Source organism: Rhipicephalus microplus, chromosome X (genome assembly GCF_043290135.1).
Source record: "Rhipicephalus microplus isolate Deutch F79 chromosome X, USDA_Rmic, whole genome shotgun sequence".
NCBI classification, from domain to species: domain Eukaryota; kingdom Metazoa; phylum Arthropoda; class Arachnida; order Ixodida; family Ixodidae; genus Rhipicephalus; species Rhipicephalus microplus.
This window is the reverse complement of record NC_134710.1, coordinates 342,217,256-342,243,501: the sequence shown is the minus strand read 5'-3', so window position 1 is coordinate 342,243,501 and position 26,246 is coordinate 342,217,256. Positions and strand designations below refer to the sequence as shown.

The window sequence follows — 26,246 nt, the reverse complement described above, 5'->3', positions numbered from 1 at the left end:
ATTTATATCTACCATGTACCACCGGTGGTTCTCAGAGCTCGGCAACTTCAGCGCGTTCCCATCATCAGTAGTTAGATGAAACGACTCCGCGTGTCGCAGTGTTCGCGCCTCCACTAAGCCTCCACAGGGCGTGGTGGAATGGCGTGTATATGTTGACTAGCGTTGTGGACCACTCGCACGAGCGCTTATCTCGGAATTTGTGCATTTTGTACCTCGTGTTCTTCCACCACAACTTTGCTTTGAAATTGCAGTATTTAAAGAGAGCCAGAACATCACTTCACTCACTGCCGCGGCCGCGTTTACGAAAGGAACGCGCTGCTCGCACACGAAGAATTTAGTATTGTGACTGTTCTTTGAGCTCGTTCTGTCCCTGATTGACCGTTCTTCTCTGCGTTCATTTTGTGTGCCCTTCTTTCTGTTTGAGCAGCGTGCTTTAAGTGTTGAGGTGTCATATTTGTTCGGGCTCGTCCTGTGCACGCTTATTTCGTGCGTGCTTTCTGCTTGAGGTGTGAGCTGCAAGTTTCGAGCTGCTTACCGTGTTTCGCGTGACGTTGCAGTTTGTTACTGCTGCATTCATTACTTAGCCCTTGTGGCGAAACAATGCACAATGACTGCTCAACTAGCTCTGCGAAGACACTTGTCACTTTCGTGTTATACCGATTTCTAAACATAAGAATCAACCACGTTTTCTTCCTCTCTAATTATATGTACGAGGCACGCTTTGAACGACAGGGCCCGTTGGCGCTGTTTCTGCTTCCATGCCTCAATGGCTATCAAAGTTTTGAAGGAGTTAGATTATGGACTCTAGAGCCTTCGAAACGTCCCGTGTAGCAGCCCGCTCTTGACCGTTGAGTCAATAGGCGATCGGTAGAGTATAAAGTAATGTAGAACAGGGGTGTTTCCGAATAAATTCACAAAAAGTCCGATAAGGACTCGCCAGTAAAATTGCGGACAATACAGATTTATTTGATGAGCTTTGATTTTAAAAGGACATTTTTAATGTTCGAAAGGCATACTCCACGCTGACAATCACCAATCGAGTAAAGCGCTAATTCATCAGCGGCAGCAACTTGGTAAAATACGCTTGCGTCTTTTACAAGTAGCTGAAAAGCTGGTATGCGAAGAAACGTAGGTGTTTTTTTTTAAGTATTTGCACTTGTATGTATGTGATTGCACGTTCAAACCTTCTTGACATCCAACATACACGCAGTGTGATCACACGTTTTTGTGTTCGAATATCATTTTATCTATTATTTAGGAGTATTGAGAATAATATTGATAATATGTCCTTCATTGTCCGTCAATAAGATGAGAGAGGATGGGAGAAGAACTGATGGGCAGCTTCATTAGCTCCTGCTCTTACAAAAGTAGACTTTGGCGAGTTTCAGCACTGCCTATCAACAGCCTTATTAACAGGGTAAATGGACATGAACTGAGAAAAAAATAAAAGACGAAAAAGTAGAATTATCAGCACAAAGCAAATTATATTTGTTGTACACTTTTGGATTGATAAAAAGACATTTCAACAACTTATAAAAAATTGAAGCCAAGCTATTTGTTTACCCTTCGTTTTATTTTAGATCGTAAGCACATCACTTAGGGATGTACTTGAAGACCGTTCGAAAAAAATGGGCGTCTACCAAACGCGTTCTTCGTGTTATCTATTACTTCGTTGTCCTGCTGCAGTTACTAGCCTCCTGATTAGGTCAGTTGATAGACCAATCACTCCGGACAGGGTTTGGATTCAGGTTAGATTCGCGAATCACGACGAATGTTTCCTGAACTAAGAAGCTTTACTTTCTGAATCCGTAAATACTTTCTTTCAGCTTTCTGCTACAAACGGGTGGATGCCAATTTTTTTTCATGAGAAAATTACTTCTTAACAAATAGTTTTCTTCGATATATGCATGTGAACGATCCATACAACGTTGGGAGGAGTTTGGCTATTCTTTCATTTCCAGTGACAAAAACTTGCTCACAATACTCTTTGGAATAAAGAAAATATGTGCATTGCAGTCGCGCACAGCTCTTAAATGCTGAAGGCTTGTTTACCCAGGCACATGACAGATATCGCAGCATCCAGGCACAAGCATCGATAACGTGCAAGCTGGGCAAAGTTGTGGAGAAACGAGGCATTACTTACATGATGTCTCCTTCTTCGAGTGGTAGGTCACAGTTTGGGTTAATTATCACGTACGACAAACTGTGCCGCTTGTCCGAAACCTCATCTGTAAAGAATAAGTTTATAGAGTCTTTAGGCAGAGTCACGAAGAGGCAGAAATGCTCTTGCTCGAGTGAGTGCACAACGCATGCATTAAATAGTGTCATTTTTGGAAAAGGGGGTGGGTATTTTTTTGATATTATCATTTTAAAGCGTGTTAATATTTTTCAATCATGAATGAAACGTAGCAGCTAGAAAGTACTATGCTTCAGCTTTTTTTGTTTAATCTTGAGAACGCTCAACCCGGCACATCCTTGATGGCGCACCATTTTCTAATTATTTTCACGTCAGATATTGTCCACTTCCTGTCATACGTCGTGTCGGGTGCTCAATCCATGCGATAACTTCGGCGTTGTTTGTTCAAGCCAAAGGTGAAGTACAATAATACAAAAATTAAAAATAAAGTATCGTATGAAATCATGAGTCCTCTACCGCTATACGCAGGTAATAATTAGGCAATGGCGTATTTGCTTAGCTTCTGCAATAGCCATAACAGAGCTAATTTACGGGTTTGAGAAGTATATTCATATCCACGCACGGGCTCAGACACAAATCATATAAAGATCAACAAACGTAAGTGATGTACGCACCATAATCCTGTACGGGCAGGCCCAGATCCTGCATACGTGTGCGCACCAAAGTACCGATCTCCTGGCGCTCGATGTTTTCGTTGAACGTGGCCTTGTCATCTAGGAGGTCCAGGGAGACCTATACCGTCGAATAAAAAAGATGTGCTGTTAGTAAAAAAAGCGCTTACGTACAATACCCAGCTATATAGTTATACTTTAGCTTAATAAATCACCTGAAGTTCCCAACAGTAGCAAGAATTTTCACGAAGGAGTATTCTGCGCACTAATTTGTCCAGTTTATTCAGTAGAAGGAATTCTCATTCAGACGAGCAGACTAGTAATAAAAAACGTGACCTATAGGCCCGTACTCGCATAAACGTCATAGACTAGAATATTCGGGAAGATAGTTCAGCCAATCACGATGCGGTACATGTCATTAGTGCCGCCGGCTGACCGATGGGAAAACGCACTTGCAAATGAAAATTTTTTTGAATACGGCTCTTAATTTTCACATGAGCCACCAAGGAGTGTGACGCTGAAAAGCACGCGATAGTGCGTTCTGAAGCACAGTACCAGTCTTTTTAAAAACCTTAGTGACCGGCATCACTAAAGAAAGCTTAAAACCAGCGTGATAGGGCTGTTACACTGATTTATTTTATTGGGCATAACATTTAGACTAATGAAGGTTCACTCCGAGTGTTCACCAATCCAAAATTTCGGTGATGGACTTCTTTCGAAGTCGGTGGCAAGACTCTCGCACGGTGCTGTCGGCTGCTATGTCTTGCTAAACATTTGCCCATTACGTTATGCTGCTGGACGCTGCACGAAGAAAATCGTAGCTTATTTATTGGACAAACATTTCATCTTCAAGTGTATTTCTTCCCACACCCTCAGCCGGTACAGAGTAGCAAACTGGTTGTCTTTCTCTTGATAAAGTCTCCTGTCTTTCTCATCTCTTTTCTCTCCCTCTGTCAAGGATTCACTTAAATAATTCTGACAAACAGTTTTTCCGTCTCATGCGCACTGAGATACTTCAGAGCGCTTCATTGTGACTGTATCATGAAATGCATTAGGCGACATACGAAAGATAACACTTGTGAAAGGCACGTAGGAAATTTGACTGAGAAGTGGCACAGAAATCGAAGTGTGGACAGACATAGGTGCACGAGACATGCATCATTCACGGGTTACCAGAACGTGCACACATAAAAATAGTCTACTGCACGATTTATTGAAGACAACCGAATGGGAACGCAGCATGAACATGGAGAAAAAAGAAGGAATGAGGAGTAAACAGTATTGAGTATAACATGCGCTTATTGTTCATGCATAGGACACCACGTGCCACATGGGAATGCAGCGAACCATTTGTTCACACCAGAACCACCTATCCTTGGGGGTGCTTATTCAGTTTGCTTTGCCCCTTACATGTTTTGAGAGATGCGGTAATGTTGACCGGTAGCATTGCGGCATACGCTTGGGCTGATTGATTTCTGGCTCCTATCACGAAGATAAACTCACTGCGCTACGATTATGCTGTCACATACTTCGAATATGTGATGTGCGCTCTCAAAACACAGCGGAAGGCGAACAAAGGATGACCCCACGTAACGTCCCTTCACTTCAGGCGGAACAATTATAAGTGAGGCTACCGTTTGTTGCGGTTAGTTCACAAGTACACAATAAGTGCTCGTGAAGCAGTATTCACTAATTTACTTATGCGTTCGCAACCTTTTCTACCTCGTTACCACTGTTTTTTGAGAAGCATAAGTTGTATGTAAGATATAGAGAAAAAGTGTTGGTATTTAGGCACATTGACATGGGTTCATACAGTGCCATTAATGCGTATGTGCTGTTGCCATTAGCAGCGCACAATTACAACGTAGCATTCTTCGGATGCATCTGATCCGGAAAGCATATCATTTAAACCCGAAAGTAAAGTTGACGCCAGAGTACAAGACCTTGACTGATGTGTTTTCGTCACAAATATGTGACTTTGTAAAAAGTACGCGTACAAATGACAAAGAAAAAGACAACTAGAAGAGAAGTTCTGCCGCATAGAATCAAAACCAGAACCCTTCGATACACAGCGCGCGACGCTGAACAACTCGGTCACAGAGCATATGTACTCTTTCAGCGCATTAATGGCAACCATTTATATACACCATTTACCACTACTGGCCGTACGCAGTGCTAGGAAGTACTTAAGCGTAATCACACAATCACCAGCGAGATGGCATGACGCGCGTGAAGGGCGCGCCTAAAAGGCTTTTGCCCCGCTCGTTATGATGCGCTTTCGGCTGTTCTTTACCCTACAGAATGAAGTCAGCCGTGCGCACGCACTTATTAAAGACGTAAGAACAGTAGTCTTTCTTGGGGACCTTAGACGCAAAACTTTTAGTCTATCTGTCCGTCGGTGGACTTGTCTGTTTGCCCGCCAAAACGATACTCGAAACGGCCAAAATCTAACCCCATCCGCAGCGCCAGCCGATACTACTCAAGTGTCAAGGTTCATACTCGTGCGATTGTCAATTAAAAAGCAATTATTGCGCACATTTGAGGCACAACAACAACACGTCAATATTCTGTATGTGTGTCTTTATACTACAGAAGGTATACATAAGTAATTCTAAGGACCGTAGCGTTTATCACACTGCGCTGCAAATGCAACGCTATGCACGAAAAGGCAAGTGTTTCCAAAGCTTTGCTAAGATGACACGGTGGTGGCACCTATACCCGTCACCTCGCATTCTACACCTTATCGCCTCCGAGACGGGCGCACATGCCACGTGCTTCGTTTTCCAAGACAACTCCAGATAGCGCTCATGCCTCACGTGTGTCGTGCCTCGAAGCGCTCGTTCGCCTCCGCATCGAGGCCCTCTAACGGAGCGTCTCCAGAATACCATTCAACAATTTTCTCGCGCAGAAGATCAAATAAACGTTTTCTTCACTCTCTCCAGACGCAAGACTACTGTCTTTCAACGGCATTTGCAGTGAAACAAGCATATACGGGGCCAATTTTTTCTGAGGGGGTTGTCTGTGCGTCTTTCGCTTTGGCCACAAAATTTGCGTTAAGTTGCAGAGCACACGAAGGTCACTTCGCTTGCTGCATCGGCCGCGTTCGCGAAATGACCACGCTGCTCGAACACAAAAAAGTAACCGCGTGACCGTTGTTAGATCGCGCCCGTGCTTTGTATACTTCTCCGTTTGTTTCATGCATTTTTCTTCGCGTTTGAGCAGTGCGATTCATGTTTCGAGCTGCGAAAATTATTAGTTAGAGCTGGTCCTGTGTGTGTTCTTTTCATGCGCCTTTTGCAGTTGAGCTGAGCACTGCAAGTTTCGAGCTCTTAGGCGTTCCACGCGTGACATTCCCATATGTTGCTTTCGCATTCATGGCTTCGCCCTTGCGGTGAAGCTGTGACTTTTGTATGTGCTTGGTACCGTCACCTCTCCGCGGAATTTACAATATGGTGTGTCCAGGTATGTATTAACAACTTGAGCTACCACAATTGTTCTTTCAGAATCATGGGCGTCAGTCGTCGCGATGGAGATGTCCGCTACAAGCGTCAACGCGGTTCCATCATGTCAAGTGGATGCGACCATGTTGCTGCACTCATAGCAGTTCTATATGGATAGGTATTGCACAAGGTATCATATATCGATGACCAATAAATATTCCGCTATTTTGTGAGGATACGTTTCACTTTCATGTTGTATTGATTCCTACGACAGAGGCATCAGCCATGTTTCTCGAGGCATGCCTATCTATAGCTGTTTCACTTACAAGTGGTGATTCGGTTGATGTCGTTCCTAGCGCATCTTGAACTGAGGCAGGCTCAACCAGGTGAATAAACACCATTAGTTGACATTTAGCCAATGATTAACACGCCAAGAATTAACAACTCTATCCCCGCCGCGCAGGCCGCATTTTCGATTGAAGCAAAGATGCTTGAGGTACGCGTCCCGAGGTTTGGGTGCACGTTAAAAGGACATTAAGGTCAAATAATAATTTATGTCAAAAAGAAAGCTTAATACATGACAACGTCTATTAAGACGACAATCTAACAGAAGTGCCCCGCTTACCGAGAAATTAAGGTAAATGCAAAAGAGTACATGCACCACTACTAGGGCATTCGCAAAATGATCTCGATAATGTCAGACATACCACCTACAATTAATCACTAGTAATCGAGCTAGCTGCACTAAATAAAAAAACTTCCGTGCATCAAGAAAGGTAATAAAATGCTGCTTGTTAGTTTCTGTTTGATTCACGAAAAAATTGGCCCCGTATCTGCGTGTTAATCTGCAAATGTTGTCGATAGTCTTGCGCCTGAAGAGACTGAAGAAAACGTTAATTTGATGTGTGGCAGCTTGGGCTAGTTGGTATGGCATGACGATAGTTATAGCGCGAAAACAAAACGACGACACAGAGACAAGAATTCGTGTCCTTCTTGTCTCTGTGTTGTCGTTTTGTTTTCGCGTTATAACTATCGTCATCGTTAATTTGATATTCTGAAAAAAAAAAATCAGTGAATGGTATTCTGGAGGCGCTGCGTTAGAGTTCCTCGAGCGTGCAGCGGAGGCGAACGAGCGCACCAAGTTACGTCACACACAAGACGCACATACAGAATCTGATTCTGCCATTCCATGCAGTATGAAAGGGAAGGTAGAAGTACCTGCGTTAGACACGCAGGTTAGTCTCCCCTTGTAAACGGAAATAATTCTGAGGTATACTTGTCCAAACCAGATGTTTTTCATCCTAGTTAGGCTCCCTCATTTCTATTTTTCTCTCTCTCGAGCATGTTTTTCCACTTCTCTTCAGTAATATGACGATTGCGTGATAAGTTCTGACTTGCTTTAAGCTCTTGTAAGTACACGCCAGGAATAGTCTGTGTAGGGGAATTTATTTCTTCACTAGTTAACCCTAAGTTCTGTTTTTTTTTCTTTGTTACGATATAGATAGCATTTGTTCTTGGTAAGTTCGCTGTCCTCTCGTCGTCATTCTAGCTTTCTAATTCGGAAGTGCCGTTGAAACTGCTGGCGTGAACCTGGTTAACCTCCTTGATTCTAATCCATCCTCTTATGTGTGCCGTGCTTTCAGGCATAAAAGCGATTAAGTTTGTTGCAGGATTTTATTTGACAACCCCATAGAAGGCCGGGAAGCATGTGAACAGACAGGACGTTACCCCTTGCCTTTGAGCATAGCAGCATCACGTACCACTGCGTGGTAACTTTTTCTCGCGCAAGAACTCGAACAGCTGTTGTACGTTCTTTGTAATAGTTATCTCGAAACGCCAGCTTATCAATACACAAATCCGCAGAAGCCGTGTTAGTTCCCTGAAGAGAAAAGTGTGCAGGTGGTGCCCAGGCCGAGTTCACTTGTCGAATAACAGGGTCGGTGGGGATGTTGAGTGTGCTTTGACTGGATGGTGCTAGTGGTCATTTTTACAAGGGTACACACGAAAAAAGAAATCGCTAATTAAGGGTGGGGCCAAGGAGAAGTCTGCCGCTTACACCATAACTTTCTCGCTAAAAGCAGTCGCCTAAACAAGGGAAACCAGGGAAACCATCAGTACCCGCCATATTGAAACTAATTTAGCGCAACTTTGAAATTCCCTGAAACACTCACACTTCCCCTCAAGGAACCCACACATCACACACCGCTTACTACCAACTGTTTATTGCGCGTGATTGACCATCTTATATACATACAGGGCAATGTGCACAAGCAATGAGCATCCGAAATGTGCATGCGCATAGATTTAACAATTGATGCAAGAACCAGCCACCACTACATAAAAACAAAGAAAAAATGCTTTGTTAATTTGTTCGGTGGTGCACCATGGCTGGTTCTTGCATCACTTGTTGAATCTATGCACATGCGCATCTTTTTTCGTTCATTGCTTTTGCGCAACAATCTGTGCGTATACATAAGATGTAAGTAACGCACAATAAACAGTTGGTAGTGAGTGGTGTGTGTTCCTTGAGGGGAAGTGTGTGTGTGTGCGTGCGTGCGTGTGTGTGTGTGTGTGTGTTTGTGAGAGAGAGTTTCGTGGGAGTTCCAAATTGCGCTAAATTAGTTACAATATGACGAATTACCAAAGAGCCCAGCAAGTCTTAATCAGCATCCGGCTCATTCAGTACGGCGTCACCCGAGACCATGTTCACGTGAGTGACACCGTCGGCACCGCGTGCCGCATTTATTGCGCCATTCGTGGTGCTTCTGCGAACGTATTTGACATGGAAAAAAAAAACATGCTTACTCTTTCGCTCCGGAACGTTGTATTGACTTACAGGTCTCACCAATGACAAACACTTTACACGAATGAACTGTCTGCAGTAGTAGCAAACGATGAACGGTTATTGCAGTAGATACCGACGGCTTTTGAGATCCAATAGTGAGCGCTGAGCGCACAGGGTATAGCGTGAGCTCTCATACGACGTAAAAGACATTGTTGTGACCAATAGTGAACGGACTGCTGGCCTAAGGTACAAGATTGAACCGAATATGGGGAAGATAACCTTTCTTCATTGCTCGAAATATAATCAGCCACGCACAATCCGCACGTTGTACGAAGCATACTCTAAAAACATTTCTCTTTTGCTCGGAAAGACCTCAGCGCTTGTCACACACATGTTTAAGTCCATTTTACTGGCATGTGCCTTAGAATTGAAAAGCCCTAGATAGATTCACGCAGTAGGATCTGATCACACGAAGGAGACACGACACAAAGGAGCATGCGAGGTTCTCTTGTGTAGCAGTCGGCTGCTTGCACTATGCACCGTTCCAGTGGGGTTGTTGAGAGAGTTGCGAATAGAATAGTGCCGGCGGTTTTTGTCGTCTCGTGGTCGGTGCGGTGCGCAGCATGCTCGCGGGCGCATTCCTTCGCCGTGTGCCATCCGGGGGCGCATGGTGTGCGCGCGAGGCGGCTCACCTCCTCGGCCGAGTGGACAAGGATGGGCGGAGGGTACTGGGGCAGGTAGGGCTTTCGCCGCACCGAACCCCCGAGTAGCGGGTGGATCTCGTCGGGACAAGGCAGCCCCGCCGCGACGCCTGGAGCGCCGGCCGGGTACGGAGTACGCGGGTCGAAAGGCCTCCGCAGCTGCGGGCCTTTGGACTTTGCCTCGGCCTGGCAACACAACGCCGTTCGCACCACAACAGTTGTTCGCTTCGGGGAGGTGTCGTTTTGGCCAACGTTTGAGCGTGGGCGGCACACCTATTGGTTAGCACATGTAGGAAATCGAACTTCGGATGTGCGCATGCGCTTGCAAGTGAAGCTTTCGTTGCGCGTCATCAAGTCCTCTCTGCAGGAATATCGAGCCCATGAAGAGTTCATGAAAAGCGTACATCTCTTTAGTGTCTTTGTATGAATATAATTTAACATTGGGCGCTGCTCGTGTCTTATTTGTTTTTTTTTTGCCTTTGTCGGGGCATGACTTAACATAGAACTGCGAAATACAAGTCTAAATCTTTCGCTTTGTTTCGCGTATCATTGAAATATGGCAGTTGCTTGGGGTGTCCATTTCAACTACTTCTCACTGTATTTATCAATGCTTGTGCGAATGATGACTCATCATCTACGTAGACTAGGCGCTCTGGAAGCCGGCTTTTAGTGGGATGATTAACCTTGTGTTTGGATTTACGGGAGCATACAATAAGATAAATGAAAATTTACGCTGAACGTTGCCTTAAAAGTGAATGCAAACAATGTGGACCTGAATTTTGTTGTGGTCTCGCTACAGGAGCCATGCTACATAATAATAAAGAAACATAAACAATGTCGTTATTCGCAGAACTACTAATGATGACTTCCCTACTGCTGATCACCTTAGGCTCATGTGGTGTGAATAAAACTGGGTGACAGACTAACAAATTCAACCTATTTTTGCACCTGTGATTCTGCATTTCACGAAAAGAATCAAAATCTGAGCATCTTGTAACTAATAATAAGCTTGCAGACCGATTTTTTTGGTCAGTGAAACTGAATTATCACTAGGTAAAATAAAAAAATAAAGAGCGATAACATAGGTTTGGTAACTAAGCCGCGGCACGGATTGCACATACGTGAAGCAGGCTCAACTATAGCGTGACGTCGCAGTCGTATATAGTTGACAATGTCTGATCGCAGTTCAAAGCAAGATGAAGTATTCAGCACACTGGCCGATACATCTGCCTATTGTTTCGAGGAATAAGCTGAAGAGTTAGTTTATGTAATGGACAACTAAAGCTCCTTGTTAAAATTCGAAATTCACAGCACCTGCAATGAAGACAAGCTTTGTATTGCACGTCTTCAAGAAAGTGCTTTAAAGTTCTTTTGAATCTATGCTTCGAATATAACGTAACGCACTCTCGCTTGCCTCAGGTAATGTATTATTTTTTCTGCCTAAATCTTTCTTATTACACTCAATCAGCTTCTTCACAAGGCGTTATCTTATGTCACAGTTATTTATCTAATTAAATTTAAGCTCTGGCTTCCTGTTACGACAGATAAACACGGCAGACTGATTGATCAAACGTTACATACAGGTTTTTAGGCTGCTGATGACGACAAAAATGCTTCATGCAGACAAGATATAAGCACACAGAAAACAAAGCTGATGCAAACTAAAATTCATATGCAGAAATATTCAGCTCTTATTAGTTAAAATAACCAAACGAAAAAGCTAGTCACTAGTAAAAACGAATAAGCCAAAGACGAACTTGCAAAAGCAACAATGAAACACAATTTCAGTGGATGCTCAAACGTGGATGCTTAAATGAAGATGACCTAGCATTAGAACAATATACAATTAGAAGCGAGAAAACCAGACAGCGCAAAGCGAAAGATGACAGTTCTCTCTAATGCATGCTGATTCACAGTGCTTCAGTTTGTTAGGGTTGACGCACAAGAAGAAAACATCGACGTCTTTCATTCATTTTTTTAGTTAAATGAAAAAAAATCAGCTTTAGTGACTACGACTCACTCTAAGATTAAACTAATAATAGCATTAATACAAATGTTACACCTCGTTTCCTTGCCAATGAAGGTATGAATATTGACAGGCACTCACAGTCGATCCTTCTGGGTTAGTCGTGCTCTGTGTTCTGTAGATGCCGATGGGGATCTCACACGTGGTTGAGCAAAGTTTTTGGTACAGACGCCCGTACGTCCTGATCCACAAGTCGTCCTTTGTAATTCGCATCTGTGCGTATGCAGGGAAGGAGAGGCAGAAACAAAAACACAAAAAACCAACTACATACATACTCCACGCGCACACTAAACTCCATGAGAAGCAAGGTTTCCGTCACTCAGATGTTGCGTATTTAATGCTGCATGCGAAGAAAAGCGATTTTTGTTAACGTTTGACTACCACAAAGATCAATTCTTTAATTTCAGGCAGTTTTTACACTTATGATGTGCTCGCAAGATATACGTCGTAAATGAAAACACCAAATCAGACAGATGCCCAGCTTGCGATGTCCACGCGGAAACGATGTCAGAGTGTATATATTCTGGCTCCAATATACTTTAGCGAGAAGTGAAACTGCAGACAAGTGAATCCGAAAATGAGTGGCTGTGAACTGGTGCACGCTTGTTTGTGAACCTCATTTACTTAACGATGAAATTGGCCAGTTTTCTCGAGAAGCTGTGCGTGCGCAATACTTATATAAATATTTCGACAGATGATACGCGGGACTCAAGATCGCTGCATTTCGAACCTACAAGCCTGTTTTCGACACTGCTTACTACCCTAGTCACGCTAGAAAAACGATGTAAATGAAGTGCGTAGAGCTACAAACATCGAGTAAAAAAATCTGAGAAGTTCACAGTCATAAGTGGGGTGCCCGAACATTTCAACAACTTACCGAAGACAAAAATCCTGATCCCGGTGCTTGGTCAACGCCCAAAAGCAGACGCACAAACGTTATCACATAGTCCTTGACAAAAGCCTGTAGAAGGTGCCAGAGGTTAAAGAAAAAAAAATTAATCATGCATTTATACGTATGCTTTGAGCAAACATGGTGTGATTCACTTTATGTACTTGATTCACTTATGTACACTTCAGTAATAGAGAAATTGAAACGTAAATAATGTGCTGTAAGTTTCCGGCGTGAAAGAAAAGCTTGAAAGAAAAGGCAAAGCTGATAACTTTGTAAATACAAGTCAAGCGTAGAGGTGACGTTCCAGGAATGTACAAATCGCTAAATTGAACGGACAGTGACACAACAGAGCTAATATTTAGGTTTCTGGAGAAGAACCTTGTACAGGTTTTTTTTAATACCACAACAGTTAATTCCGAGGTAGGTCTCAAATTTCTGGTAAAGTAATTTTACTGACAGCAAACTGCGCGAAAAAAAAAAAAGAAACTCCATGCCTAAGAAAGGAACAAGAGACGGACACGGCATTGCGTTCTTTTGACGTCCTTACTTTTTTTTTTCTTCCGCGCAGTTTATCGCCAGTACTTATTACCAGCTCGCCCGGCACTCAGTTCTCCGAACTATAACTTTAATTTGTATAACCATGGAAATTGAAACAGTGACTTTCATGCTTCTATATGGCAACGCTACTGCAACACTTTTGTTCATTACACTGTGGCATGCCGTGTGTATTCACACAATTGCGCCAACTGTACTGTTCTTTCTTCGATATCTTAATTTTTGAAAAAAACAAACAAGTTTATTTAGGGTGAGAACGATGTGACAGTGAGATCGCTAGCGGCTTCTTTTTTCGGTGTTTTATAATTGAACAAATAGGAACGTCTCATGTTATAGTAGATCATGAAAACGAAAGAACCGTTCTGCTAGTGCGGCGTTTCCTTAAAGCGCCGGATTATTCAAATGTATCAAACCGGTGTGACGCAATGAAATAGCATTTTCAATAATTCGACTACAGTGACAGTAAGGGGATAAGCTTCTTATAAAATACGATTGCAACGTCAATGAAGACAAACATGAATTTAACTTGTCAAAATGGTTGATTGGGCGAGTTGTTGATTTATGGTTGTTTGAAATGAGAGCGCGGTACGTAGATGTGGACAGGATAGACAGCAACAAGCGCTTACTATCACTAAATGTTTAATCTGAAAGCTGTGAAATATGTACCGACTGGTGAAACATTGATTGATTGATTGATTGATTGATTGATTGATATATAGGGTTTAACGTCCCAAAACCACCATATGATTATGAGAGACGCCGTAGTGGAGGGAATGGAATGAAAAAACTTTATTTCAGTCCTGCAGGACGCGCTAAGCGCACAGCGGCTGTGTCCCACGCAGGGACCGACAGGGAGTACCTGGCGGCCGCTTCGTGGGCCTGCTGGACGGCCCATTGCTGGTCGGTGAGAAGTGAGTTCCTGAGGAACCTCTCCCACGTGTTTGAGGTAGAGTCGGGAGGAGTTGTTCTACACTCCCAAAGCATGTGTGCGAGTGTCACTGTGTGTCCACATGATGGGCATATGTTGCTGGGGTATGCATCGGGATAATAAACGTGAAACGTCTCCGGAAATTTTCGACCACCTGGGGTTCTTTAACGTGCACCCAAATCTGAGCACACGGGCCTACAGCATTTCCGCCTCCATTGGAAATGTAGCCGCCGCAGCCGGAACTCAAACCCGTGAACTGCGGGTCAGCAGCCGAGTACCTTAGCCACTAGACAACTGCGGCGGGGCGACTGGTGAAACATTTCGCAAGCACATACAAGACCAACTCGCAAACCAAAATAACAAAACCGATAAAATATCTATGTATATCTTCTCCCCCTTACTAACGCCCATTTTGTCTTAAGCGATTACTTAACTCCTATGGCAACTGCGACTGCCCAAAAACGCCAAGTCCTTATCAGACAGAGCTATCAACGATTTGATCACGCAAGTCAAGTATTCACGCGCTATGTTTGCTGCTTTAATTAAAATCCTTGTGCGCTCATCATTGTGTTTATCAACTACGACTGTCTTGCCATACTTAACTCTACAGCCACATCTAGGAACATAATGAGCCTGAAAACAATCGCTGCCGCTGCGAACGTTGCAAGCACGCTCACGCAATTTGTCGTTAAAGCATCTCTCAGTTTGTCCAATATAAAAATGACGGCACAAGGATTACAATTGAAGCAGCAAACATAGAGCGTTTAAACTTTCAATTGGTAGTAAGCGCTTGTTTCTGTCTGTCCTGTCCACGACTACGTATGGCGCTCTTATTTGAAACAATAAGAAACTTATCACCTGGAAAACATCTGGTTTTCGAATATGAAGTGCACAATCATATCAAGACTACATTGTAAAACTAATACTTTCGAGCTGAACCATTACACTTGCGTGATTACTCACGCGCCCTATAATTTGATGGTTATATTGTGTGCGCTTATTTTTTGTGCCGCGTGACATTTCAATAAATTCAGAGGGTAACAGTACGGCGAAAAGCGCAAGAAAAAAATAAACCACCCCTAAAAAGGGCGTGCATTTTTTTCCATCCCGGTAAGGTTGTCATGGCATCTTATTTTCTTATCCAGCATCTCATACATTCACATCTGCAACCATCGCGAATAAGTTCTTGTATGTGCACAACCACTGAGTGAAAATTGATTACATCCCACGTTCCAGAAACCATGACAGCACTTATTTTTGTTCGAGTAAAACGGCTCAGTGGTCTTTCAGACACACGTTCTATGCCTGCCAGCAGTTTATACGAGTAAGCTGAAGGCACATTATTTTTTAATGACGTGAATCACATCCGCGAATATCATCGGCTCTATAACGTTCACAAGTCTGTTGCGCTGCGATCAATACTATGACCCCAGGAATTTCGTTTCCTGATTGTCTAGGAAGTTTCATTCAAGAACACATAGTGATGTCTCCCTGTATGCTGTGCTCGGCAGACGATGACACCCTTGTAGCTCAAGAATTGTCTTACGTAAGCAACGGCATGTTTTCCACACTTTCTCGTTTCTTGCGTGAACGAAGGATCCTAAGGGCTCTAAATGTGCCTTGCCGAGTCACAAAGTGGCTCCGCAGTAAGATTTGAGTAATGCTCGCGAAACAATAGAAAGCAACTGACAAACGCGAGAGACAATGCAGTGTCGACCGAATGTGGCTGTAGATTGCACATGGCTAAGTGAAAGCAGCGTAAGTGATGAATGGTATTCGACCTTCCATGACTATTACATGCGTGACAACCCACGACACGAGGTGCTAGTTCCACGGCGTCTTTTCTGCAGAAGCACAGTGGTGATGCGCTTTTGCGCACTATAGGACAAGACCTACGTGTCGCTGGACCGTAGTCCTCGGATATATAGTTACGCTGTATACTGCGCTCCATATGATTACTGTCATTTGGGCAAGACATGCAGAGTGCTCTATTATTAACCGTGAAATAATGAATTTCAGCATACTGAAATACTTTATTAGAAGTACGTACATGGGCTAAATTTACGAGCATCAATTTTACGCATTTTACCCTATTTCATGCGATGGTGCTTTTACTTGCTACATAGCCCTTAACATTTATGCTTGTTCAATTTTTTTTGACAAACATAGTTTTATATAAGTGAAACGGACTGGCATGTGTCGTACTGCTTAGGATATCTCTAGCCGAACACCATTTAACCGTACCTACCTATTAGAGGAGGCTTTGAGGTCCGCATTGACGTACCTGATACAGGAGGGTATCCAACATGCTCGCACTGAACACATTGCCGGCGGCGAAGGGAAGCCGAAACATGTAAGAAATATGTGAGCCACGATCCCTCTCTCGCTGCGTTATATTGGGGAAGGAGGGGGAGAAAAAAGAGAGACAACAAAAAGAAAATGTGTTGGTTAGGATGTAGCAATATGATGTAGCAATGTTGTGTGCAAAAAGCGTGCGGTGCGAAAATTTACGAGCGTGTGCATATAGTGACGTGTTCATCAACCGTATGAAAGCGCATAAATAATTCAGTGCAACGTAAACCTACGCATCACAATGCTGCACTTCCGAAAGACTTCGTAAGCGTAACAACAAAGGTACCAGGATTTCTCGCGCTACTGTCTAGTGTACAACGCGTGCATACGAAAAAAAATTGAATTTACTCGGCAGTATATGAAATTAAACTAAACCTCATTACGCAAGAAAAATCGTGTACTTGCAAAGCGATAATTACATTACGTCAAACGTGTACATGACTTTACTGCAAATAACAGCACTGTCTGGGAAAAACAAAAGAAACGCCTTATACTTGCATGGCTGGCAGTTTTTGTCACGGTGAATGACGATGACAGTTTGCAGCGCGTAAGGCTAAAGAAGATTCGCCAAAATGGCGCAGTAGCAGTAATCCGGCGTACAAAAGTAATTCTCTCCGGCCGAATAGGGCTTGAGACAAGAATAAAGATAAAGAATAGATGGAGCAGGCTCCCATGGAATCGACAGCATCCAAGAAGCAGTTAAACAAACGATAAAAAGTACAGAGTGTCACCTCCAGCCTCCTGGCTCGGGAGTGAATGCTTGCGCCTGACGAAAAAAAAAGTTGTTATAATTGAAAATGATACGCTACAAGCAGGAGGGGCGCTAATGAGATTATAACCGTTTAGCCGTGGTAGCCATTGCGTTAGCTGCCAGCCAGATACGCTAGACTTCGAGCTAACGTTCTCTGCAAACTAAAGAGAATTGCTGCAACGTCAGCGGCCTCTGTAGGTAGCTTACGCTCATGCACGGGAATATTACACAAATGTGGTGCCTAGCTTGTGCAACTAAAGTTGGAAGCATGCAGCAGCACTTGGCACCTTCCATTGGCATCAAAAAGGACGCGTTTCAGGCAGCGTTTGCGAGATTAAGTAAATTAGGCGGGACTTACTATTGAGTTCTATCGTGACACCTGAAAAGAAAAAAAAAACGTATGCCTACATACGTAAAAAAAAGTTTGTTTCTACACAGGAAAAGCCTTGCTTGTAATTAGGAAATTGCCGAATTGATCCCTCTGAAATTTAAGCATCGTGGTCTTTTAACGTTGATACAATGAGCAGTTGTTGCATCTTGCAGGACTACCGTATACGCGAAACGTATGGTAAAGAAAAAAAAAGCATTACTGTATGCAGATATGTAGAAGCTGAAGAATCGTCATAAAGTCGGGGGCCGAATCAGCGCGGTTAACTCACCCGTGTAACGAAACGGCTCACGGTTGACTCGTTGCAGTACACATTTTCATGTTTTGAGTTGACTCGAATTGTAGATATAAACGTTTAGCACAATACGACACACGCCGAAACAGAAGCCGGGGTTCTTCAATGCGCACTGACATATCCCAGTATACCGGCCTCTATCGCATTTTGCTCCCATCGAAATGCGACAGCGGGGACGTAACGTGCTTTTTTCTGGTCAGCAGCCGAGATCACACAGTATGGTACTTATATATAATGTAGTCATTGCATAAAAAAGCAAACAAAAAAAAAGCTTTGGACTGTACCTTTCGCTGGGCTGCTGCCAATAGCCGAAACAGCATAGTAGGCGCATCTTTTCAACTATTGTCATTCCTTGCAGAATTTCGCCTCACTTTCACAATCTCAACATGTATGTACACTGACATGTCATATATACCTTTTATTGGTTTCCGTACGTGCTTTTAAATACGCAGGAAAATGACCTTTGCCAAATAAATTTCTTTTTTTTTTCTTTTCAGGTGTCTACTGTTAGTTGAAAGAAAAACAATAGGGGCTTGCGTTGGGCAACTAGCATTAAGTTAGTGCCAAGCCGGAGCAAAGCAAGCGTTGGGGCGAAGAACAAGAAGCACCGGCGTGTCCCTCGGCCCAATGGAAGGCGCCATGGACGTAAGCATAGGAGCCTGCCACATTACCTGGTTGAGCAGGCTCACCTTCTCCATCTTGGAAAGGTGGAGCGCGTACGTGTCGAACGCCCGAAACTGCATGAAGCGCATGTTGCTGCTCTGACTCAGCTCGGTGATGATGCGCACGCTCGGGAAGAATCTGCCACGAACGCGAAAAGAACGTGTTAGAAGAGTTCGCAATCATTTCGCGAGGTTCTTCGTGAATGTCTTAACACGCGATGTGCAAGAGTGTACGCGTAAAGTGTACCTAACATGGCACACGTACAATACAAAGGGTCCTCCCGGAAATGTATTTAAAAAAATATAAAATGCGAATGGTAAAGATGAGACAATGAAGTCGTGTTCTCCGGTTTTGCTTGCACCACTGATCCCGACAGTTGAAAGTTACTCGAATTCGCCAACTAGATATGTAATTGCCAAATCTTACTCTAATGCGCTTCTAAGCCGCAACTGTCGTTGGTCAAATCAAATCTAACGCGAGACTCTAATCGAAGGAGTTCCTATCAAGGCAAAGACATACAAGAATGATAACTCGTAATTTCCCGAGCACGAAGAATTCAGACTAATTGTCTACAGAACATCGATTGAAACAGAAATTCTAAGGGGCACATCTGGCCCGTTTGATACGCCAGCGAGTGACAAATGTTGCCACCTCACAGTAAGCTGAGCATGAACTCGCTTCATAAACACTATACTGCTCCGTACTGTACGATGTGTATTTTGTTCTTACTGAAAAAAAATTGAATTTTTATCTTTAACAGGTACATTACTGCTGAATCGGGGAGCAAGAAAAAAAGACTAAATATAATGCCATGCTGAGGGTGCAAGAATGGCGCCACTTATTGCCCCTAGTTACTTTTTTTGCCGCAGAACACCACACGTTTGTATCTTTCTTTATCCTTTCCGGCTACCTATATAGCGATGTACGTGCACACATGCATTGAGAGGAAATAAGGTACTCAGTGAATACGTTACTTTCAGCGCCGCTTATCGCGAGAGGTAAAGCAGGCAGCCTTACTTGAACATCGTTTGCACCGCGACGATGGTGTTGCAGTCCGCCAGGTAGTCTTCCTCGGCTGAATTGGACGACTCCTTGTTCACTACTACCACGCTGTCAGCTAAGTTGATGCCTGCCCTAAGCAGGTCATCCAGGCTGCAATATATGAATAGTTGTGATACCTTATTAGGAGATTGGTCTGACCTCGCACACGATTTGATATAACAAAGTGTGCTAACACTTCTGAGTCTCCGCTACAGATAGCGTATTACGCTGATGAAAGACAGCTACTTCATAACTTTTTTGCGTCGCAAAACGTGGACCCCTGTGATTTTTGGCCCGTGTGTAATACTTCAAGCTACTTTTTTGTTGATAAATAATATGACACGTGTTGTATTACAACGTCATTTGCCTACTTTAGTGACCATCCTAGATGCATAGCAAGCGCATCTATCAGTGATGCACCCTCTTAGCCCCACATGCTCATTAGGAAGATATCTTGAGCAAGCAGCTCCTAATATAGGGAATGCGAGCATACCCCAAAGTTCCACTACCCAGAGTTCGAAACAGCTCTAACGCTTCCCAGCAATGCGGCCTCATCACACATGTAAAGCCACACATTATTATAGAAAAAATCACTTACTCATCTATAGAACCTTGCATCCAGTACACCAATGGGAAACATGAAATCGCATCTAAGAACGCCGCGTGAGGTCTGAAAAACAAACCAAACAAACGCAATGACCGAAGGTTAGTGTCTGCGTAATGGCGTCCAGCAAGCTTTCAAACCCATGCCGCTCACGGACGCTAATGAAGAAACAGATAACAGTGAGCGAGCTAAATAAGCCGTTTGCCTGCTCCATAAGAGCGACCAAACACCTCGTCAACGGTAATATCAACTGGACATGCAAGCTAAATATAAGCCCTGTTCAGTATGCAACTTATGATCTCGAAGAGAGAAGCTGACATCTTATATGCGTGCATGTAAAAAACGCAAGCACTCACGAAAGTGGAATTTTGATAGTGAAAACTTGGTGGTAATTTTGGCATTGCTTCTTTCATACTTTAGCAACCTGTTCAACAACATTTTCTTTTCGTTTTGACGGCTTGGCTTAGAAGACAAAAATGAGAACGCATATATGCCGAATAAGACTGACGTTTATGAGCCCAATGTCACTTACACTCAATAAATTAGACGAGATGTGAACTGCATGGTAGCTATACATACAAGTACTTATTGTGATGATGATGTGAGCATTTCCTTAGAGCCTTACGTTACCACGATCAGACCCTAACAATATCTGTCAAACTTCAACCTCCAAATGCCTTTACACTTCAGAAACGTCATCCATTGTAGGTAGTCCCCTTTGCAAAATATTATCCTTTTATTAACACTGCAAAATCTTCAACTGTCATCTACTAGAATCCTTACAGCAGTTTTATGGCTGGTTCTCCCTAATTCGCTTAAAACCTAACGCCTCGGTGAAGCTTACAATGCTTGTAAAGTTACTGTTTAATTAATAGTATGAGTGTCCCAAAGCAATATGCTCAGTTGTTTCTGAAACAGTCTTAATTCTCGCCCAATATTGTCTGAGAGTTCTGTGCTAACTAAGGATGAGGTGCCTAAATCCCACTTCTAAAGTGACAGAGACAAAGAATCTAGAGAGACAAGAAAGCGATCTTCGTACTTCTTCTCCAGGAGTAGCACGATTGGTCTGAGGCTGTTGGGGCTGTGGAAGTGTGCCCGAAGAGGCACAATGAAGTTGTAGATGCCTTTGCTGGCGAAGTCGGCCGCCAGGATTACGCATCGATTGGGCCAGTTGTACTGCTTCGCGTTGTGGAATTCGCAGTGGTCGCATTGCTGAGCATGAGTAAGCAGAAACTAAGCACATCATATCGAAGAAGAGAACACCATCGATGTATGGCGGAAAGTAACAATCGCATCGTGATTTCGACATTACGTGGTTCAAGGTTTGATTGAAGCTATAACGGAGTTTTTCAATCAACTACATACTGCAGAAGCCCGCAAGAAGGAGAGAAGTTCACGAAAAGAGGAGACATGTCATTCACCCGTTCACAGTGCAAACGCGTCAAGACCTGTGGAGGTTGCTACTCTAATAGCAGTTATTGGAACCGCAGCTTCAAATATGGTTACCTATTTATATTTTAGATTAATCTTTCGTTATTCAGAGTCATCTTTTAAACAGAAGGTCTAGTAAGCTTTACTGGTGAAGGAAATTATGTGAACAATAAGCTTAATTTACCATGTCCCTTTTATACAAAAAGACAGTAGCGGTTCATGTTGGTATGCATGTAAGTGTACAAAGTGTACATGATGCTACGTAAGCAGAAGTTACAAATGCTGTTCTTTTGCGCACTACCTGTCAATATGCAGCATTTTCTGTTACACTTATTGTATGCCACTTAAAGGAGATGACCTTTGTGCAGAATGTGCATAACGTGCCACTGAAGACATAAAGTATTCGACACAGCAGTAAGAGTTTCATCCGTACTTACCTGAGCAAGCTGCATGCAGCACAGCGGCTTCTTGTCTCTAAGTAAGTAGCAAAGCTTGGGGCTGACGCCTATATAAGGAGTAACTGGAGGGAAGCCTTTTACAATCCTGACAAAAAGAAAATGGAGAGAAAAACATTTCACTTTCAGCTCAAGCGCCTGATCACAATACAACTTCTTTACAAATTTTTTGTAAATTGCTACCCCTGAGGCTAACATTACCCGAATGCACACTTCAGCACCTTGCTTTTTTATAGTTGCTCTGTTTTTACTTGCCAATCCGCACGTCTTTATACCGATTATTTATTCACGCACGCTGTCTATCAGCGGCAAGTCCTACATGCCTACCCCAGACTTTTTACAAAGCGATCATCAGTGGGTCGTGGTGGCACTCACTCGGACTCCTCGGCGGGTGTGTTCCAGGAGTTCTCGAGGTACTTCTCCTCCTCGATGCCCAGGGCATCATCCTCGCTGTCAATTTGCGTGCCCTCGTCGCTCTGGCCGAGGTCGGGCACGGGCGCGATGCTGGGTCGCCGACCACGGGCTTCTTCGGGCTTCGGAACCTCCAGGTGCTGCTTGTGGCTCCGGAAGTCGAACCACGATTTGCCGCTTTCTGCCGCGGAACGTGCAGTGAGAAAAGCGATGGAACACAACATAACTGCGGATATTTAGCTACAGGATGTTCTTGACTATAAGAATTTGCTGTCATTCGACTAATCGAAAATGCGACTACTATACTTTTTGGTGCCTTGCTCTTGAATGACCGGAGAGCTGTGGTGGTGCGAGGGTGCCTGTGGCCGCGTTCGCGAATGCTGTATAATAATACGAGCTTCTGGATGCGTTTATTGTGATGAAAAAAAAAAGACACTGATCAGGTATAAACAGCAATAATATTTAGAACTCCTTTTACTGCTGCAGCAGCGGGTTATCACACTGCAGACAATCATCTTTTTCAGAACAACTTCTTCGCGATGCTCAAAACGTCTTTTTCATACTAAAGGCATGCACAACAGACGATTCATTTTTACTGTTCCCTCACAGTAGAAAAATTGCATAGTGCTAGGATTGCGTGATAGCGTAGTAGGCAGAACGTCTGAGTAAAATGCGGACATTACCACATGCACATAAATTCGAGTTACAACGGTGACCGTAAAGGTAATAATGCTTACTTGGTAGAGCGAGAAAGTTGGCTGATGTCCGACGGTTTGCATTGGGGGTGAGGTGACTAGTGAGATTCGTCAGCAACCACCGGGTATACTAGCCGTGGGACATGCTAGAGTAAAACCTAACTGATCATGCAATGTTGCCGAAACTGCACCTAATGCCGGTAGGGTATTAGGGCATAGGTGATAAGGAAGGTAATTTCTATGTGTGCGTAAAAATCAAGCTTATTTTTGTAAGCCTGATTATGCGCACGCCAAATACGAGTCATTAATAAAGTCAGATCTCTGTATAGTCTTGGTAACATTGTGCCGTAAACGCAACCGATACAATGTGCGATATGTTCGCCATCCCACCTCCCTCCCTGTTGACCACGTCGAATCACGTTTACATGCACTCGAATGACGGTCGATTCGTTACGCTAGTAATATTTACGAAATGTGTAGCATGCAGACCTGCTCTGGCCTTGGTGTCGGCGGCGGCCTTGTCGGCGGCATCCTGAGGCTTGGCGTCGTCACCGGCGGCGGGAAGGAAGGCGCTGTTCTCCTCCTTGGTGATGTTCATGTAGAAGCAAATGTCCGATCCTTTCATGATGTAGGCTGGTCCGGGATTAAGCAGTACAGGCCACTGGCCGTGCACATCAGTCTGCACGCCCACCAGCGCCACGCCGTACCTGGAAAGGAAACGTGAGCGAAAGTATAGATTCCAATCTTGTTCTTCTGGCCCACCGAGGACACGTTCTTGACTCAGAGATGACATCTACGCGTTGACACAATCGAAGGGTTTTGGTGAAATCCAAACTTAAGGGTCTTGTTGAAAAGCTGTTCTACCAAGGCTCAGGACGAGCTAGAAAACGTATAGCACTATTTATGCTGAAACATATGTCTAAACCCATTGTGCGATTCATTTCTTGCATCGCGGTTTGAAACCAAATGTTTCGTTTTCAATAACAAAAAATGATGTGATCTCACTCAAAAAATGTAGGTCTCGAAGCGAGTAGATGCTTGGCTAATGTGGTATGAATACCCGCTAGTAGGTAAGAATATATTGGCGGATACATTGCCCCAAGTGTTAAGCCCGAAGAGGAAAGAAACAAGCGCTAACTGCCAGCTACATTGTTTTGTGGCGCTCATACAGATATATGCCTTCGAAGGAAAGAGGTTTGTAGGGCGGAATAAGTTATCGTGCGTAAATATGTGTGTCCTTGGACTCGCATGTTAAATGACGTAGCAACAGCGGACTCGCCCTAGCAAAACAGATACTCACAGACGCGAAATCTGCGGATAAAAGAAAATAACCGTCACGCCTTCTGGGCCCTTCACTTAAATACGTGGCTTTGAAAGTTCAAATAACGGAGAGCCCGGCAGTACGAGCGGACTGTCGTGCTGCTAGACAGTTAGTTCTGGCATGACACAGCATTGTGAGCAACAAGCATTTGCAACTCGCAAAAGTGACCAAATAAATAAATAAATAAAGACAGAAAGACTATATCAATGTCAGCATGCTAGTTACAATCAGTGCGTACGGCAATAAACGCTCCAAGCATCTCAACTCACCGGATAGTGCGAATAAAGTTTATGAAGAAAGCATATGTGACGCGTAAAATGTACACTGTCGTTCTTTATGAAAGGGAACACGCTAACGCGTGGCCTGCATACTGCGGCGGCTGCCTACAGCACCATCAGCCGACAAGGAAAGAAAGCACGTTCGTTTTTGGCGGCATCTATGGCCGAGCAAGATAACGAGTCATGGGCGGTAGACAAGCGCTGCTAGATTACGTTCCCTCACCGTTCGCGCAGTGAGCGATATCGGGCGATTACTGCAGCTTGCGTCTTGGTCACGCACAATGCTTGATATGTTGGCAGGGTACTTACTATGCACTACAGGCGTGAGCAGAGATAGAGTGCAATCTAACAGCGCTCCTCTACCGGGCATAACTGGTTATCATTGTTTTTGGCAACAGGTGACTCTGAGAGCGGGCCTGTTTTCTTTTGCTGCCGGTTGATGGTGCTGTAGGCAGCTGTCACAAAGCGCAGGCCACGCGTTCGCGTGTTCCCTTCCATAAATAACGACAGTGTATACTTGCTTGCACGTACCGCGAAAGCAATAACAATGAAGTGCACGTGACAAAGGGGGTTATTTCTACCTCATGAGGCATTACATGTGGCGTACTAGTTGCAGCACCGGACTTTGTTACGAGAAGGCCAAAGTTCGGGTCTAGCCGCGGGAACATGTTTTATTTTTGTTTTTGTCGGCTGGGTGCGCTGCGTTGCGTTGACATCACTCCAGGTTAGTAAACGGATCGGTCGAATCTACGCAGCTGACGGTAGCTGAAGAAAATACTACAGTTGAAACTCGATGTAACAAAGTAATTGGGGCGCTCGAGTGATTTTGTTAAATCAGGAAGTTATTAAAATTAATTGAAACATTTTTTCGGTACAGGAAAATCTAAAAATTTAACGTATAATATCGTCCGAAGGCTATTACGGCATTCGATTTGCCACGCCAGCAAGCGTGAAAAGCCGGCCAGGGCAGCGCCTGAAAACAAATTTTTTGAATGTCTGGGCCAGCAACGTCTAGGCGACAGACGACGGCAAGTTGCCGACGTTCAATGGAAAAGAACGATTACAGTGAATGTATGGACAGGCAAAGCAAGCAAGTTTACAGGTAGAGTCACTGAAAAATTTCAGAGTATCGCATCAGTTTTTCACGCGCCGCCGCCGATGCGATCGACTCACTCGCACCACGTGAGCTCCCACTACAATAGTCCATCCAAGCGGTTTGAGAGCGCGCGTTGAACGAACCACGTTGTCGGACAGCGCAGTCCGCAGGAGTATTCCGAAAACTTTCCGAAAACGTCACTTTCCGAAAACGTTATGCAGATGACAAGTGTACCTGAGCAGGAACCGAACGTGATTTGGGAAGCTCGTTTATTTTTGCATTCCGTGCAACACAAACGTCGAAAGACGACGTTCTGCGTGGCTGCATAAA

The 26,246-nt window shown here is 43.9% G+C and overlaps 1 protein-coding gene across 3 annotated transcripts in view; it reads right to left on the bottom strand.

Annotated features, from left to right (window-relative positions):
- Positions 1-26,246, bottom strand: part of SLO2 (slowpoke 2) — a 630,174-nt gene that overhangs the window by 17,492 nt on the left and 586,436 nt on the right. For 2 of the 3 annotated variants that reach the window (XM_075879797.1, XM_075879795.1), the window contains exons 15-26: positions 23,711-23,928; positions 22,491-22,707; positions 22,098-22,203; positions 21,269-21,441; positions 20,224-20,295; positions 19,602-19,736; positions 18,593-18,722; positions 16,420-16,521; positions 12,638-12,721; positions 11,842-11,973; positions 2,812-2,929; positions 2,144-2,228 (exon numbers count right to left, since the gene is read on the bottom strand). In XM_075879797.1, the coding sequence (XP_075735912.1) occupies positions 2,144-2,228; positions 2,812-2,929; positions 11,842-11,973; positions 12,638-12,721; positions 16,420-16,521; positions 18,593-18,722; positions 19,602-19,736; positions 20,224-20,295; positions 21,269-21,441; positions 22,098-22,203; positions 22,491-22,707; positions 23,711-23,928 (1,572 nt within the window). The remainder of the gene's footprint in view (positions 1-2,143; positions 2,229-2,811; positions 2,930-11,841; positions 11,974-12,637; positions 12,722-16,419; positions 16,522-18,592; positions 18,723-19,601; positions 19,737-20,223; positions 20,296-21,268; positions 21,442-22,097; positions 22,204-22,490; positions 22,708-23,710; positions 23,929-26,246) is intronic. The other variant, XM_075879796.1, reaches the window with a different exon arrangement.